Here is a 14,890-nt window from a genome sequence, read left to right on the forward strand (position 1 = left end):
AGGTTATGGAACACCGGTTTGAAATTTACGGCATGCACTGCCTTGAAGGAAAATATTATGAAAATGGTATACCGGTGGTACATGACCCCAGTCAAGCTAGCTAAGATATACCATCTGTCTGACAATAAATGTTGGAAATGTGGAGAGGCGGAAGGGACATTCTTTCATCTCTGGTGGACCTGCCCGAAAGTGAAGGCCTTCTGGGAAATGATCCATAATGAACTAAAAAAGGTACTGAGATTTACCTTACCTAAGAAACCAGAGGCCTTCCTTCTGGGCATGGTAGACCAGAGAGTGCTTAAGAAGGATAGAACCTTTTTCATGTACGCTACCACAGCAGCAAGGATCCTGATTGCAAAATATTGGAAGACACAAGATTTACCCACGCTGGAGGAATGGCAATCACAGTTGATGGACTATATGGAATTGGCTGAAATGACTGGCAGAATCCGAGACTTGGGAGAAGAAACAATTGAGGAGGACTGGAAAAAGTTTAAGGACTATTTGAAAAAACACTATAAGCTGTATGAATGTTAAAAAAATGCACCTTTCAGGAAACTCTAGCTTCAGAAAATGTAAGTTAATGAAATGAAAATTAAGACACAAGAATTTAGAGGTAAAATAATGAAATAACTTTATTGTGTTTAATACAAAGCATACAAGAATTGGGTTATAGTAAAATTGAAATCAGGGAACATGATAAAATGGAAGATACAATAAGTTTTGAAATAAGTTAACAAATTGCTGATGTTTTATATGACAGAGAACGCAGGGCTTGGAGGATGTGGGGAAGTCCTTTAGATTGGATGGAAAAAGAACATGGAAATTTGTTATTCTTCTATTCTATTTTCTTATAACTATCCTTTATTCTTTTTTCTGTATTTCTTAAAATTAATAAAAATATTATAAAAAAAAAATTAAATACCATTGGCAACCATTGGGGGTTTCATTCCTGGCCCCCTCCCCGCAGGTTAGCAGAACATGTAAAAGAGTGCCCTACCTGGTTATAGCCCCCCCCCCTTCTGTCCTTTTAGTGGTGTGTTTAGCAACGTTTTCAGGTTATTTCCGGGTCCAGCACCATGCACGTGTGTGCAATTGCACATTATCTGAATGTGTGTTTAATCAGTTGTTACCTGTAGTTGGTCCCCCAGCCTGTCTGCCATTTGAGGGACGGGCGATTAAATTTCTCAAATAAAATCTGAATGCCTGTTTATTAACAGGGTATAATAGAGTGTAATATGAAACCATAATGTGTAAAACAACCACAAAGGATTGAAATCCAAAGGCAATTTCATGGAATAACTGAATTAAAGGTAAAAGGTAAAGGTACCCCTGCCCGTACGGGCCAGTCTTGACAGACTCTGGGGTTGTGCGCCCATCTCACTCAAGAGGCCAGGGGCCAGCGCTGTCCGGAGACACTTCCGGGTCACGTGGCCAGCGTGACAAAGCTGCATCTGGCGAGCCAGAGCTGCACACGGAAACACCGTTTACCTTCCCGCTGGTAAGCGGTCCCTATTTATCTACTTGCACCCGGAGGTGCTTTCGAACTGCTAGGTTGGCAGGCGCTGGGACCAAGCGGCGGGAGCGCACCCCGCCGCAGGGATTCGAACCGCCGACCTTTCGATCGGCAAGTCCTAGGCGCTGAGGCTTTAACCCACAGCGCCACCTGCGTCCCTATAACTGAATTACAGGATTATAATTTAGAAAATCTAATCCCCTAGTGAGAGAGCCCCACTCCACAAACAAGGGGGGTGGGGAGCTCTAGCTGATGAAGCTTCTTAGCCCCAGTGACAAAGTGTCAAGTCAAGGCAACAAGAGAGCTAAATCACTGAGCAATTTTGGCAGCAGGGCGAGAAGGCCTTCCCTTTGTGACCTAAGAAATCCTGAGCACCCAATAAACATTGCCCACCAGATATGCAGGTAGAAATTTAACAGCAATGTTGAGGCTATCTGTACACTGCACAGAATGTCACATACACAACTATCTGCCTGCTGCACTACCGGACCCATCCAGTAGGAAGAAATTTCAAAGAGGGTGGATTTAGGTCCATTTTGCTTCCTGGGAATGCACCTCTTCGCACACACAATAGTGGTCTTTCTTCTCCCAGACCAATTTTCTTGTTTTGCTACTACCCCACATTTAGCTTGGCTGCTGTTGCTAAAGCCTGAGTGCCCTTTCAGATGACTTTATTTTAGTGGGCATTTAATGAAGTACTATCATCTCCTGCCATATCACAAACACATTCCAGACATGCAATATATCCGCCTTGCATAATCTCATTCCCACCTACTTCTTTTTCATGTTCACTAAGAGCCAATTCACAGAACAAGTAGTTTTCAAGGGATGTACTTAACCTATTATAAACCCCTTCGTCGCATGAAACAAGACATAGGATCTGCTTAGGCAAAGCAGGGTTCTAATTTAGCTACACTTCAAAATAACCTGGTAACCCTGATTTCAAAACCTAGTTCAACTGAAACCCTGGTTGCTCAGCTGTGGTTAACCTTTCCACCTACGTAATGCTTCACTTCTCCAACATGGGACCCTTCAGGTGTTGCTGGATTACAGCTCTCATCATCCTTGACCACTGATCAGGCTTGCTGGGGATTATGGAATTTGTAGTCCCAAAAAACCTGGAAGGAACCCATTTAGGGAAGACTGAGTGAAGGCAAGGTGACAGACCTAGGAAAGAAGAGCATGATACTGGGTCCTGTTCACACTGATTATGTAATAATGGGTGTTTCAACTGTACATGCCCTAACATACAGTGGTACCTCGGGTTAAGAACTTTATTCGTTCTGGAGGTCCGTTCTTAACCTGAAACCGTTCTCAACCTGAAGCACCACTTTAGCTAATGGGGCCTGCCGCTGCCGCCGCACAATTTCTGTTCTCATCCTGAAGCAAAGTTCTTAACTCGAGGTACTATTTCTGGGTTAGCGGAGTCTGTAACCTGAAGCGTCTGTAACCTGAGGTACCACTATACTTGAACAAAGCCTGCAATTGTTTATGTTGAAAGTGTGATTCATCTACAGGCAAGCTTTATATTACGTAGGCATTTAAGCAGAACAATTAGTAGGAGTTTTCGCTGTTGTTGTTTAGTCATTTAGTTGTGTCCGACTCTTTGTGAACCCATGGACCAGAGCACGCCAGGCACTCCTGTCTTCCACTGCCTCCCGCAGTTTGGTCAAACTCATGCTGGTAGCTTTGAGAACACTGTCCAACCATCTCATCCTCTGTCATCCCCTTCTCCTTGTGCCCTCCATCTTTCCCAACATCAGGGTCTTTTCCAGGGAGTCTTCTCTTCTCATGAGGTGGCCAAAGTATTGGAGCCTCAGCTTCACGATCTGTCCTTCCAGTGAGCACTCAGGGCTGATTTCCTTAAGAATGGATACGTTTGATCTTCTTGCAGTCCATGGGACTCTCAATACACACAGACTCCATAATACACACAGCCAAGGCTTGCAATCCAGGGAGGTCACTTCAGTGCTGCTAACGCAGCAGTTTGACTTCACCCCTGGAGGTGCACTCCATTGTCTATTGAGACAAACAGATGCCAACAAGTTTCTGCTTTGTATGACTCCTGTCAGAACAAGTCACCAATGCCTATTATGAAAAGCAATGGGGTTTAAATTCTAATATTTATGTTGGATATGAGTTGTGAAATTCATTGTGCTTATGCGTGTTGAATTTATTTTATTTATAACTCACCTTTCTCCCAGTTCAAGAACCAAGGCAGCTCACAGAATAAGTACAACTAAAAGCAATGAACATAAACAGTCAATTAAATAAGTAACTAATTAAAAACAGCACTGAACATACTTAACACCATTTAAAAGCTACCTTCCCATGGAAGTGAGTTCCACAGTCTAGGAGCAGTCACAAAGTAGGCCCTCGGTGCCAATAATGCATGTCAAAGTTAAATTTAAAAGATATTCTACAGAGATCTGTGAACCATTGACTTCTGCAAAATTCTAGGTATATTTGAGGGTCAACCCCTTGATTCGGGGTACAGAGCCCAAAAAGCATAGAGTGGTTTACTGTAAATCTAACAGCATCTTAAATGTCAGCTGCTCCCCATTCTAACAGAACTGTATGTGACCAAAATTGTGCATGGGACTTAATGCGTTTTTCATATTTAGCTGTAGGGCTGTCCCCCACCCTTCTATTTGGTCGTCTACCCTTTCCTTTGTTCTTACATTGCACGTGCACTTTCATGACAGCTTCCTGAATTATTTTCCTCTCTTTTTGTGTTAGCTGCCAAACACCTCTTGCACCATGCTACAGCATTTATTATCTTGTTCACTTCTATTCTTGCTTGCTCTTTTTTAAAACAACAACAACAATAACAAAACAATAGTCCATTTTCTTTCGATAGCATCTTTGGAACAGGGAGTGAGATCAATCCTGTCAACTCTGCACATATGATTCATTTGCATCTTATACCTCATCTTGCTGTGCTGCAATTACAACAAGTCTGGGCTTTTATTCTGAACTATCAGGGGAGTGAGTCAGATTTGTTCATGCCCTTTCAGTCATGTTTTTCAGCTTGGACAACACTCTGGTAACATTAACAAAGCAGGGACAATATCCTTTTTTTATAATGCATACATACCTATCACTCATTTAATAGGCCAGTAGTCATGAACCAACCATCCCACTATGCAGACTATTCCTTAAGAATACCCACATTAATACATGTAAAGAGGCTTTTCGTTTAGTCTGCTTCTTTTAAAATAAGAACTGTCCGTATTTTTCCGTGTATAAGACGCCCCCATGTATAAGATGCCCCCTATTTTGAGGGACTCCGATTTAAGAAAATGGAGGGAGATGTATCTGTGTATAAGGCGCCCCCAAATTTTTGACATTCTTTTTTTAGGGAAAAAGCCTAGTCTTATACATGGAAAAATACGGTATTTGTAAGGCAAGTTCTTCTGCTTAGAACATATGACTTAGGCTTGGCTCATAGTGCAAGCTTTGGAAATGCCATAGCTGGGAAAGTAAGTTTTGTCCTGTCCTTAAAAAAACACACACAAACACACACACACAAAAACACACTAGTATAACAGTTTCTGAGAGACGAGAGGATAACAACACACAAAGGACTAATCAGCATTTTAGCTATAAATCCCATTGGGGAATAGAAGTGTGCCCCTGACTTTAGGAATACTCTGCCCTCAGTAATGATGTTAAGGCAGGTGCTTATGGGAACTTGGAGATATGGAACAATTAGGCTACTGTGTATATAGAAAAGAGCACCAGACAGAGCCAATGTAGGCAGATGGGGCCTAACAACAAGCTTAGCTGGCTACTATGGTGACAGAGCTGGCACCTAAAAATAAACACTTGCTGAAAATAACACTGGTTGAATGGGGGACATAAAAGAGCCAGTGGGGGAGAAATCCTATATACAGTCAGACAAATCTGGATGAATAGACCGGGACCCAAGATTTCTTCATTCTCTTTCCCCCAGCCATACATTTCTTGTGTTCCATTTGTATTTTTTAAAGGTGAAATTAAAGGCTGTAAGCTCTCAGGGTGCGGGGAACCCTGCTGGGAATTTTGCAGTTTTTAAAGGGGAAAATATTTAACTCCACCTTATATGAGAGAGCACAGTCCTCTCCCCATGTACATCTGAAGACTGCTCATGAACATCTGAAGGGCAAACGTAGGGAGAAAGGTCAAGGGAGCAAGAGCTAAGCACAAAGGACAGTGATGCTTCCGCATACATGGGGGGGGGGAGACACGTGGACGACATGACCACTGACTGCAGGACTGCGGAGGATAATTTGTGCCATAAACTCTGGGTTAAAATTGCTGCATGACAACAGGAAGCAAGTGGACTTGGGGAAAGAGAGCAGAGAAACAGTTTGAAAGAGCTTGTTTGTTTGTCCTGCAAAGCAAAGCAATGCAGGGTTCAAAACGGCCAACCCCGAGCGTTTAAAAAACAAAGGAAACCTTAACCAAAGGAAACCACAACCAGCACAACTCTTCCTTCTAGCCTTCACATGTCATGGGAACAGACTAATGGCAGATGACCAACATCTGAAGTCTTCTAATGTGTTCAAACTGGCTGCTGCAGTCAAACAAAAACCATAGGAATCCCAGCTTGAAGAAGGAAGACAGTCTAGAAAGCTTGTTCATGCTACAGCGGCACAAAATTAAAGACTAGGAAGGAGAACACTCAGCTTTAGATGAATTCCTCAGTACACGCACCATTCATTCATTCTGCCTACCTTCTTTCACTCACCCCTACAGTTCTTTATCTGGGAGAAGGGAAAGGGCTGGTCTGCTCTCTGTAAATAACCAAATGGATTTTTATAGCTTTAGGTGAATTTATGGCTCCGGGACAGTTTTATTGAATAAAAGCCTGATTGCTAATGTAAACCATGATTGAAAAGTGGGGGGGGGGGAGTGGGCTGTACTGAAATCATTATAATCAGAAAACTCCATTTTGAAGATTAACATGTGGTTTATTTATGCTACTCAGCCTAGCCAAGATGAGCCATAATGCAGACAGAAAGTACCAAAGGAACTTTCTTCAAAGGCAGCCTCAGAAAAATTGCCACTTTTATGGTTTTTAAAAAGAAATGGAAATTGCTTGTACCTTCCCAATACCACTGAATGAACTGAGGGCTGGTGTTTTTTTTTTTTTTCTAAAGATGGTTTAGTCACAGATTAGGAGAAGCTGGTGAGCTTATTTGACTTAAAAGCAAATAAATTGTATAAACTGCATAAGTATTTGGTTTTTCACTCCATTCTAAAAATGGAACAGCTCAGATTGGCGCGTGTGTGTGTGTGTGTGTGTGTGTACACACACACACCTACAAAACCACATGGCTCACCTTAGAGAGCAACAATCTCATGTTGTGTTTATTACATGTGCCCATTGGAATATAGGAATCTGCCTTATACAGAGCCGGATCATTCCTTAATCTAGTACAGTATTTTTAATGCTGAGTGGCAGAGGCTCTTGAGGGCTTCAGACGAGTCCTTTCCAAACCCTTTCAGGGACTGAAACTGGGGTCTTTTGCATGCAAACCATGAGTCTGTCACTATATGATGGACCTTTCCCAAAAGATGGCATGGGGAAATTAGTGGTACATAGTAGTCTCAAGAGAATCTCCAGGAGGCAGAGGCTGAGCTAGCTCATGGCAACACCACACTCATGTTGTATCCACAAGCCTTAACAAGAACAAACTAGAAAACTGGCTAAACAGTTTTCCAAGAAAACTGCAGTGATTTCTTTTGGATAGTATGTCTCAAAAGATCATAATGCCTTAAGAAATAGGCAGATTGTTTCTGTGCACGGGAGTAAGAATCTGTTTCAATCATTACAATGGTTTGAAGATGCATACACAAAACAGGCAGCTGTCTTAAAAACGCATTCACACTCACTCACACACACACAAACTGTATCACATGCCATGTCACAGAACATGTGCAACTCAACCAGGAATGACTGTGCCCTAGTATTTAGGGCCCTGCAACTGTGACAAAAAAGCACTGAAGCAACCATGCCCAAGGTCTAAGGTTTACAGTGGCTGAATTGTGATGTGCACAGTTGTGAGTTCTGCCTCTGGACACTGGGAGAAGGCTCTTCTTGCCTCTGCTCCAAAAGAATCTGATTAGCTGCTGCAGGCAACGTGAAACTGAACTAAATAGACAGATCTTTGGTCTGATCCAGAAGAGCTATTCTTATGGCTAAGTTACCCGCTTAGCAACCGTCAGTCATAGAAAAGCGTTCTGACATGTTAAAGGAAGGGAAGCAATGAGCAAATGCTGCTCTCTGATTGATGTTGGTTTAGTGGTTCCTTTTAACTCGGGTTCCTCTTGCTCAGACTTGTATTGCTCTGAAACCGAGCAGAGCAGTCCTAGCTCTGGCTGGGGAACTATGGCCAGAGGACCATAATAGGCAAACACTGACTCCACCATCGCATCCAAAGCCTTGAGACCTGCATTGGTCAAGGGAGGTAGTGGATGTGATGGAGAGCAGTTTTCTGGGTATTTTCTGCTGAACCAGTACCAGGCTGGCATAGCAGAGGCCCAGGCCCCTGTCTGGCAACTGGATCAGCTTGAAATCAGGCAAAACTATAGACAGCCTGCTCCACCTCATTTTGAGATTCCATGCCAACTTCTGCAAGCAGGCACACTTCCAGCAGTTGTGCTTATGCTACCGTGCCTTCTACCATGAATTACAATGCTGCTAAACCCTAACCCACTCCAGCGGTTAAGGATCAGGGCTTTAGTCTCCTTACTCTGCAAAATGGACCATCAAGCTTCTTCCTGAAAGACTGCACTTCAGTGCTACAGCAAATAGGTTGATTTCCCCACCATCTGCTTACTAAACTCTTTGACTTTTTCCACAAAAAGGCTCCACAGAGCAGGAAAAGTGGCTTTTCCTGTTAGAATTTGACAAAAAGGCAAAAGCAAATATTATTGCCATATAGAATCATGAGGCAGCAGGGAACAATTAAGGGAAAATGGAAGAAGCCCAGAGTGGCTGGGGCAACCAAGTCAGATATGTGGGGTACAAAAGATAAATAACTACTACTACTACTACTACTACTACTACTACTACTACTACTGAGCCATTCTGTCTGCCTCCAATCGTATCCTAGCTGTATCACATTTGCTTGAACATTATCTTTTGAAGGAATGGAGGTTTTCGCCATAGCATTATCAAAGATATGAGGCACAGCCTAGACTTATATTATTATTTTTTGTTTTAAAAAATGGGGGGGGGGGCACTACATATGTGTCCAAGACTGGGGCAACACATCTATACTGACTGGTAGCAAGAGTCATCTCCAAGCCTACCTCAGAATGCCAGGGACTGAACCTAGGACTTTTCTGTATGCAAAGCATACCACCGAGAGCAGAGCTCCCTTCCCCAATCTTCCTTCATTTCCCCCTCCACACTTCGGGGGGATTCCAGCCAGTGAATCGGAAACTACTCTAATTGATCTTACTCATTCCTGCTATGGAGAGACTTCTGTTCTGCATTACACAGATATCTCATCTGCAGGCTGTCCTCATATGCTGTGCTGATGAAGTAAGACAGCTTCACGCAGTGTCAACAGCTCCCTAAAGATCAGCCCCACTTGTTTTCAGCACTTTTTTGCCGCACAATCTCATACAACCAAAAGCTTCAAGTAAAACTTGCATTCCCTGCTACGGTGCTTCTTCTCGCTTTCTCTCAACTAAAACAACCAAGATTAAACCGCTCAATATGTTGCAGGAGGAGGATGAAGCTTATGAAATCTGCAACTTTCATACTAGTTCAAGCAGATATATACAAAGTTTAAAATAACCTGATACTTTTGTTTCACACTGTTTCCAAGAGATGGAAACTGAAGCAGTCAACTTTGCAGATGATACACAGCTTTTTGTGGGGGGGGGGAACCAACATGTTCCCATTTCTACATTTAATGCCTCATTTCAGCAGAAAATAATGAGACGGGGAGGGACATAAGAGAAAAGGAAAATCGACCAAACATAAATTATGTTTGTAAAACATGTTAAAGAAGTAAAATCTATTTTTTGCCATAGCTTTAGCAATCTATATCTATACACACACAGAGAAAGAGAGAGAATCAGAGCCAGATATCTGCAAATAACAAAACTTTATACTTTGATGCAACATGTAAACATCCATAGCCCCATCAGAAGAGCTTCTTCCTATTTAATGTGGCTAATGCTTCCTCAATATGGTGAACAGCATAACGTTCAGAGAGGACACAAGAACAAAGTGGCAATTAGGAATCACCAAAAACAAAAAATACAAAAAGAGTGGGAATGTGTAAAGGAATATCTAGAGAAATGTTGTCCTCAAATAAAATCCTTGATATGTTTAATCTGAAATTTGCAAAATAGAAGAATAGTTAGATAAGATACATGATGTAATATAGAAGAAACAAGAATAACAACACAGTGGATGAGAGAGAGAGAGAGAGAATAAAAGAAGCTGTAATGAGGTGGTGGGAAGTCACTGGGGAAGATATGGCATTGTTGTATGTATTTTGACTTATATTATTTACCGTATTTTTTGCTCTATAAGACTCACTTTTTCCCTCCTAAAAAGGAAGGGGAAATGTGTGTGCGTCTTATGGAGCGAATGTAGGATGCGCAGCTATCCCAGAAGCCAGAACAGCAAGAGGGATTGCTGCTTTCACTGCGCAGCGATCCCTCTTGTTGTTCTGGGTACTGAGATTCAGAAATTTTTTTTCCTTGTTTTCCTCCTCCAAAAACTAGGTGCGTCTTATGGTCTGGTGCGTCTTATGGAGCAAACAATATGGGTATATGGAAAATAATGGAATATGTATATGAATAAGTAACTGAAAAATCAATATAAATTAATTATAAATTAATATATAAATTAATAATAAAAAAGAACAAAGGTGCTGTAGGTCACAGCTCCCACCTCTAGGATACTGCCTGGCCAACTATGTTCTCTAGAAGGGTTCACAGCAGGCTAACCTCAAAAACAACATATGAAGCTCATAAATAAAACAAAACAAAAAACCCCCCCAATAATCCAAAATCCTTTCATATTAAAGATAAATCAAGTTTTGTTGTTCCTCCTCCAGGCATGTAGGATGGCCATCTAATTACTACTTTTAGCTTACTGCTACTTGTATGCAGGTTTTAAGAAACCTTAAAACTAATTGATTTAATGTGACATGGTTTTAACATTTAGATTTTAATTAGGGGCTGCTGCTGAGCCTACTTGCTCTCCTCTCCAACCACACCTACCCCTTTGCTATCTGCCCTTCCGTCACATCTGACCAAATCCCCTCTTTTCACACCACACCCACCGCATTGCAGATCCCCTCACAGCTTGCTCCAACCCCTTTTAAAAGAGAAAGGAGGCACTTCACAGAGCAACTTAAACAGTTCACTTGGGCCACCTGCCAACTGTGCTTCTGGCTTGGCCACTTGCCTGCTGTACCTCACACTGCAGTTGCAAACAGCAACGTGTCAACAGCCTTACGTTTTTATGTATATGGACAGATATAGTTAGTTTGAGGAGCGACTTCGTGGGCCCTGCTGAACTGAATGGAAGATAGAGAAATGCCTTTGAAAGTCCCCAGCTTGCCTAATTTAAGAAGAGTCTATCAGAAACATAAATAGGCATGGCTTTCCAGGGGAATATAACAAGACAGCCTCAGAGCTTTTGTACTTCAGGCATTATTGGTCAATAACTCTCACCTCTCTCAGTTCCTGAGCAACAGAATTCAAGCGTTCATTTTCAGACTGGGTGTTGGCAAGGACATTCCTCAGCTGCTTTAGCTCTGTCTGCAGTTCCATGACTTTCTTCATGTAGTACTCTTCCTTTGTGGCGGACTCTTGAATCAAGGTTTCTTCCCTGCTCTCTCCATCTGCTGCTACTTTCTTGTGGTTAGTGTGAGCCTGACCAAAAGCCTGGGGGAAAATATGAAAGATCTTTAATGAATAATTTTAACAACATGAATGTTTATTGTGCATTGAGTATACCCTGGTTAAGAAGCTGAAGAGAACATCAGTCTCCCCAAATCCGTTAATGGGCAGAAACATAAATACTTGCTGTATTTCACACATTATGGGGTATCTGAGTTGTAACCAGTGAAGCCGTCTCTTTTCCTTTCCACTCCCCTCCTCATGCACCCCTGCATGCCCCAACTCTTCTCCAGATGGTTGGTGAACCCCAAAACAGATTGGGGGAGCATGCAGAGAGAAAAGAAGAGGTCTTCTTGCACAGGTAGGAATCCTTGCAGTAAGGGGACAACCTGGTTGGATATAACATTGTGCTCTTTTCCTTTTCTAACACGATTATCTCCTCGTTGTGAGGTGAGGATTTGTATTTGTGCTAAAGAGAACTCCCATTTTTCAAAATGGCAACCTTGTAAGTCAAGTACGTAATTGTTTAAAACAATCAAGTGTGAACACTTATGAAATCATCACAACATCCCTGTCAGCTGGATCACTATAATCCCCATTTTACAGATCTGAGGATGAGGCACAGAAATGCACTAAGGGCCATGTACCAAAACCATAAATTGAGTGGAGATTTCTGCATGAGGAGGGTCTACATGCATATATCTCCTGGTCAGAACAGCCCTATTTCCTTCAATAACATTAAAATATATGAGTTGGTGTCATTTTAGAACAAGCCACAATGCTACTTTCTGAGGTAATTTCCTCGGGGTCTCTCGTCCATCATTTCCCTCTATTTCATGCAGCCCAGCACTTATTTTGAACTAGAAGCTTCCCTAGATTACCTTAATATGCTTCAAATAAATTGGCTCAATTGCTCTGAAGAACACCAATCAAAAGGCTAACATGAAAAACATTGGGCTGTGATACATAGGTGGCCACCCACCAGAAACCTAAAGTACACATTGAAGCATACTGGCCACACATAAAGCACATAGTTGGTGATCAAAGAATCCTATGATTAATATGCAAAACAGTTCTTACAATTCTAGTTGCTCACAGAGTCCTGCCCCATTACCAACAGCAATTATTTTTACTATAGATGTATAATGATTAGGAACTCTTATTGTTAAACCAAATCTATACATACTGTTCACATGTACTACTGTAAATTTGTTGGGATTTTTTTTTCTTTTACAACTTCATTGCTAACAAGCTATTTTTCTCCCCATGACCAAGTTAGAATCTGCTCCAAGATGTGTTTCAATTTACCTCTTTGTGTGTTATCAGACACCTGCAATTAGTTCTTCAGAGAGCTCAAATAATTCTAATATACAGTGGTACCTCTGGTTATGTACTTAATTCGTTCCGGAGGTCTGTTTTTAACCTGAAACTGTTCTTAACCTGAAGCACCACTTTAGCTAATGGGGCCTCCCGCTGCTGCCATGCCGCCGGAGCACGATTTCTGTTCTCATCCTGAAGCAAAGTTCTTAACCTGAAGCTCTATTTCTGGGTTAGCGGAGTCTGTAACCTGAAGCATATGTAACTTGAAGCGTCTGTAACCCAAGGTACCACTGTATTTATAAAGGCAAATTGTCCTACCATTTTAAGGAGCCATATTCTCGTCGGGATCCACCTGACAGATAGACTGATGTGTAAGAGCTGAAATGAATGCTGTCTTTGAACTACACCATGTCTTTGCAACTACTGCCTTCCAAGATAGATTTGAGTCTTTCAAGTGAATTGGTATGTTCAACATGCCAGTTCTTTCTTTCATTTCATATAAAGATTGCTGGTACGAATGCTGCATTTTCAACCTGGTCAGGGGCAACCCAGGATCTCTCCTCCTTCTCCAAACACTGCTCCCTGTTTAATGATCTATCAATTTTCCATTGGCCATTTATGTCCTAGCCGTTCAGACCGTATCTGTCATCACAGGAGGAAATTTATTTCCTACATGCAAGACGTAGGCCTCAGAATTTCATTACTTCAGCATATTAGATAGGAAGCATTCACTGATACGGTAATTATTGAACAAACAGGACTGAAGCATATGATTGAACATGTCTGTGCCATCTTGTATGCAAGCCACCCACTCATTGCTCCTATCAGATTGAATCTGATTTCAGATAAGCAAATTAGAGAAACCAGAGACAAATACCCATTGAGGAAATTCTGGCCAGGTTCACACAACAGTCCTTGGGGAAATTAAAAAGCGTCACATTTCAGACAGAAAGTAACATGCCATCTGTGCAAGTTACTGTAAAATGAGTTTCAACTGCACACAGAAGCTTAAAATGACTGAGATCTCTATGTATGTTAGGGTGTTAGCAAACCAATATAACTGAAATAAGAATCTACAAAAAAGTGTGGCAAAGTTAACAAAAACTTATAATTCCCCCCCCCCTCAAGATGCAAATCCATTTCTAATATCAAAATCAATCACATTGTAAATTGTTATCTGTATCGGGACTTCTTTTACCTGTTTCTGAGTCATTATGTACTCTGTCTGCTTCAATCTTCAATTTGTGTTCCAGGTCATTCTGCATAAAGCTATGTTTCCTATTCGCCCTTATGGGTAATCTAAAATCTGTGTAACTTTTCCTCTTTTCATCAGAAGCAAATAAAATTTCTAGGCACAGGAACATTCCCAAAGTGGATGAAGCTTGCAAATTTTCAGCTTTTGTTGAGGAAGCAAAAGTACTTCTTGAACAAGTCCTTGATATATACGGTAAGTAAAAGGTAAAGGAACCCCTGACCATTAGGTCCAGTCATGACCGACTGGGGTTGCGGCACTCATCTTGCTTTACTGGCCGAGGGAGCCAGCATACAGCTTCCAGGTTATGTGGCCAGCATGACTAAGCCGCTTCTGGTGAACCACAGCAGCGCATGGAAACGCCGTTTACCTTCCTGCCAGAGTGGTACCTATTTATCTACTTGCACTTTGACATGCTTTCGAACTGCTAGGTTGGCAGGAGCAGGGACCGAGCAATGGGAGCTAACCCCGTCACGGGGATTCAAACCGATGACCTTCTGATCGGCAAGTCCTAGGCTCTGTGGTTTAACCCACAGTGCCACCCACGTCCCTATACGGTAAGTACCGTATTTTTCACCCTATAGGATGCACTTTTCCCCCTCCAAAAATGAAGGGGAAATGTGTGTGCGTCCTATGGGGCGAATGCAGGCTTTCGCTGAAGCTTGGAGAGTGAGAGGGGTTGGTGTGCACCGACCCCTCTTGCTCTTCAGGCTTCAGGAAGCTATCAGCAAGCCTGGGGAGCCCGCGGGAGTTCCCGCAGGGCTCCCTAGGCTGCGGATAGCAGCCTGCTGCCCGGAGTGCGCTGAAGCTGTGGCGGGGGGGATGGGATAAAAAAAACTAGGTGCGTCCTATGGGCCGGTGCGTCCTATAGGGCGAAAAATACGGTACTTTGCCATAAAAGACTTTTGAAATGACAATATTTTTTGCTTAGTACAACACAC

The 14,890-nt window shown here is 42.2% G+C and overlaps 1 protein-coding gene across 6 annotated transcripts in view; it reads right to left on the reverse strand.

Moving 5' to 3' along the window:
• Positions 1-14,890, reverse strand: part of BICD2 (BICD cargo adaptor 2) — a 92,301-nt gene that overhangs the window by 21,025 nt on the left and 56,386 nt on the right. For all 6 annotated transcript variants that reach the window (XM_083727028.1, XM_083727026.1, XM_083727024.1 and 3 more), the window contains one exon: positions 11,210-11,422. In XM_083727028.1, the coding sequence (XP_083583154.1) occupies positions 11,210-11,422 (213 nt within the window). The remainder of the gene's footprint in view (positions 1-11,209; positions 11,423-14,890) is intronic.

This window comes from Podarcis gaigeae, assembly GCF_964106915.1.
Source record: "Podarcis gaigeae genome assembly, chromosome: 2".
Taxonomy (NCBI): Eukaryota; Metazoa; Chordata; class Lepidosauria; order Squamata; family Lacertidae; genus Podarcis; species Podarcis gaigeae.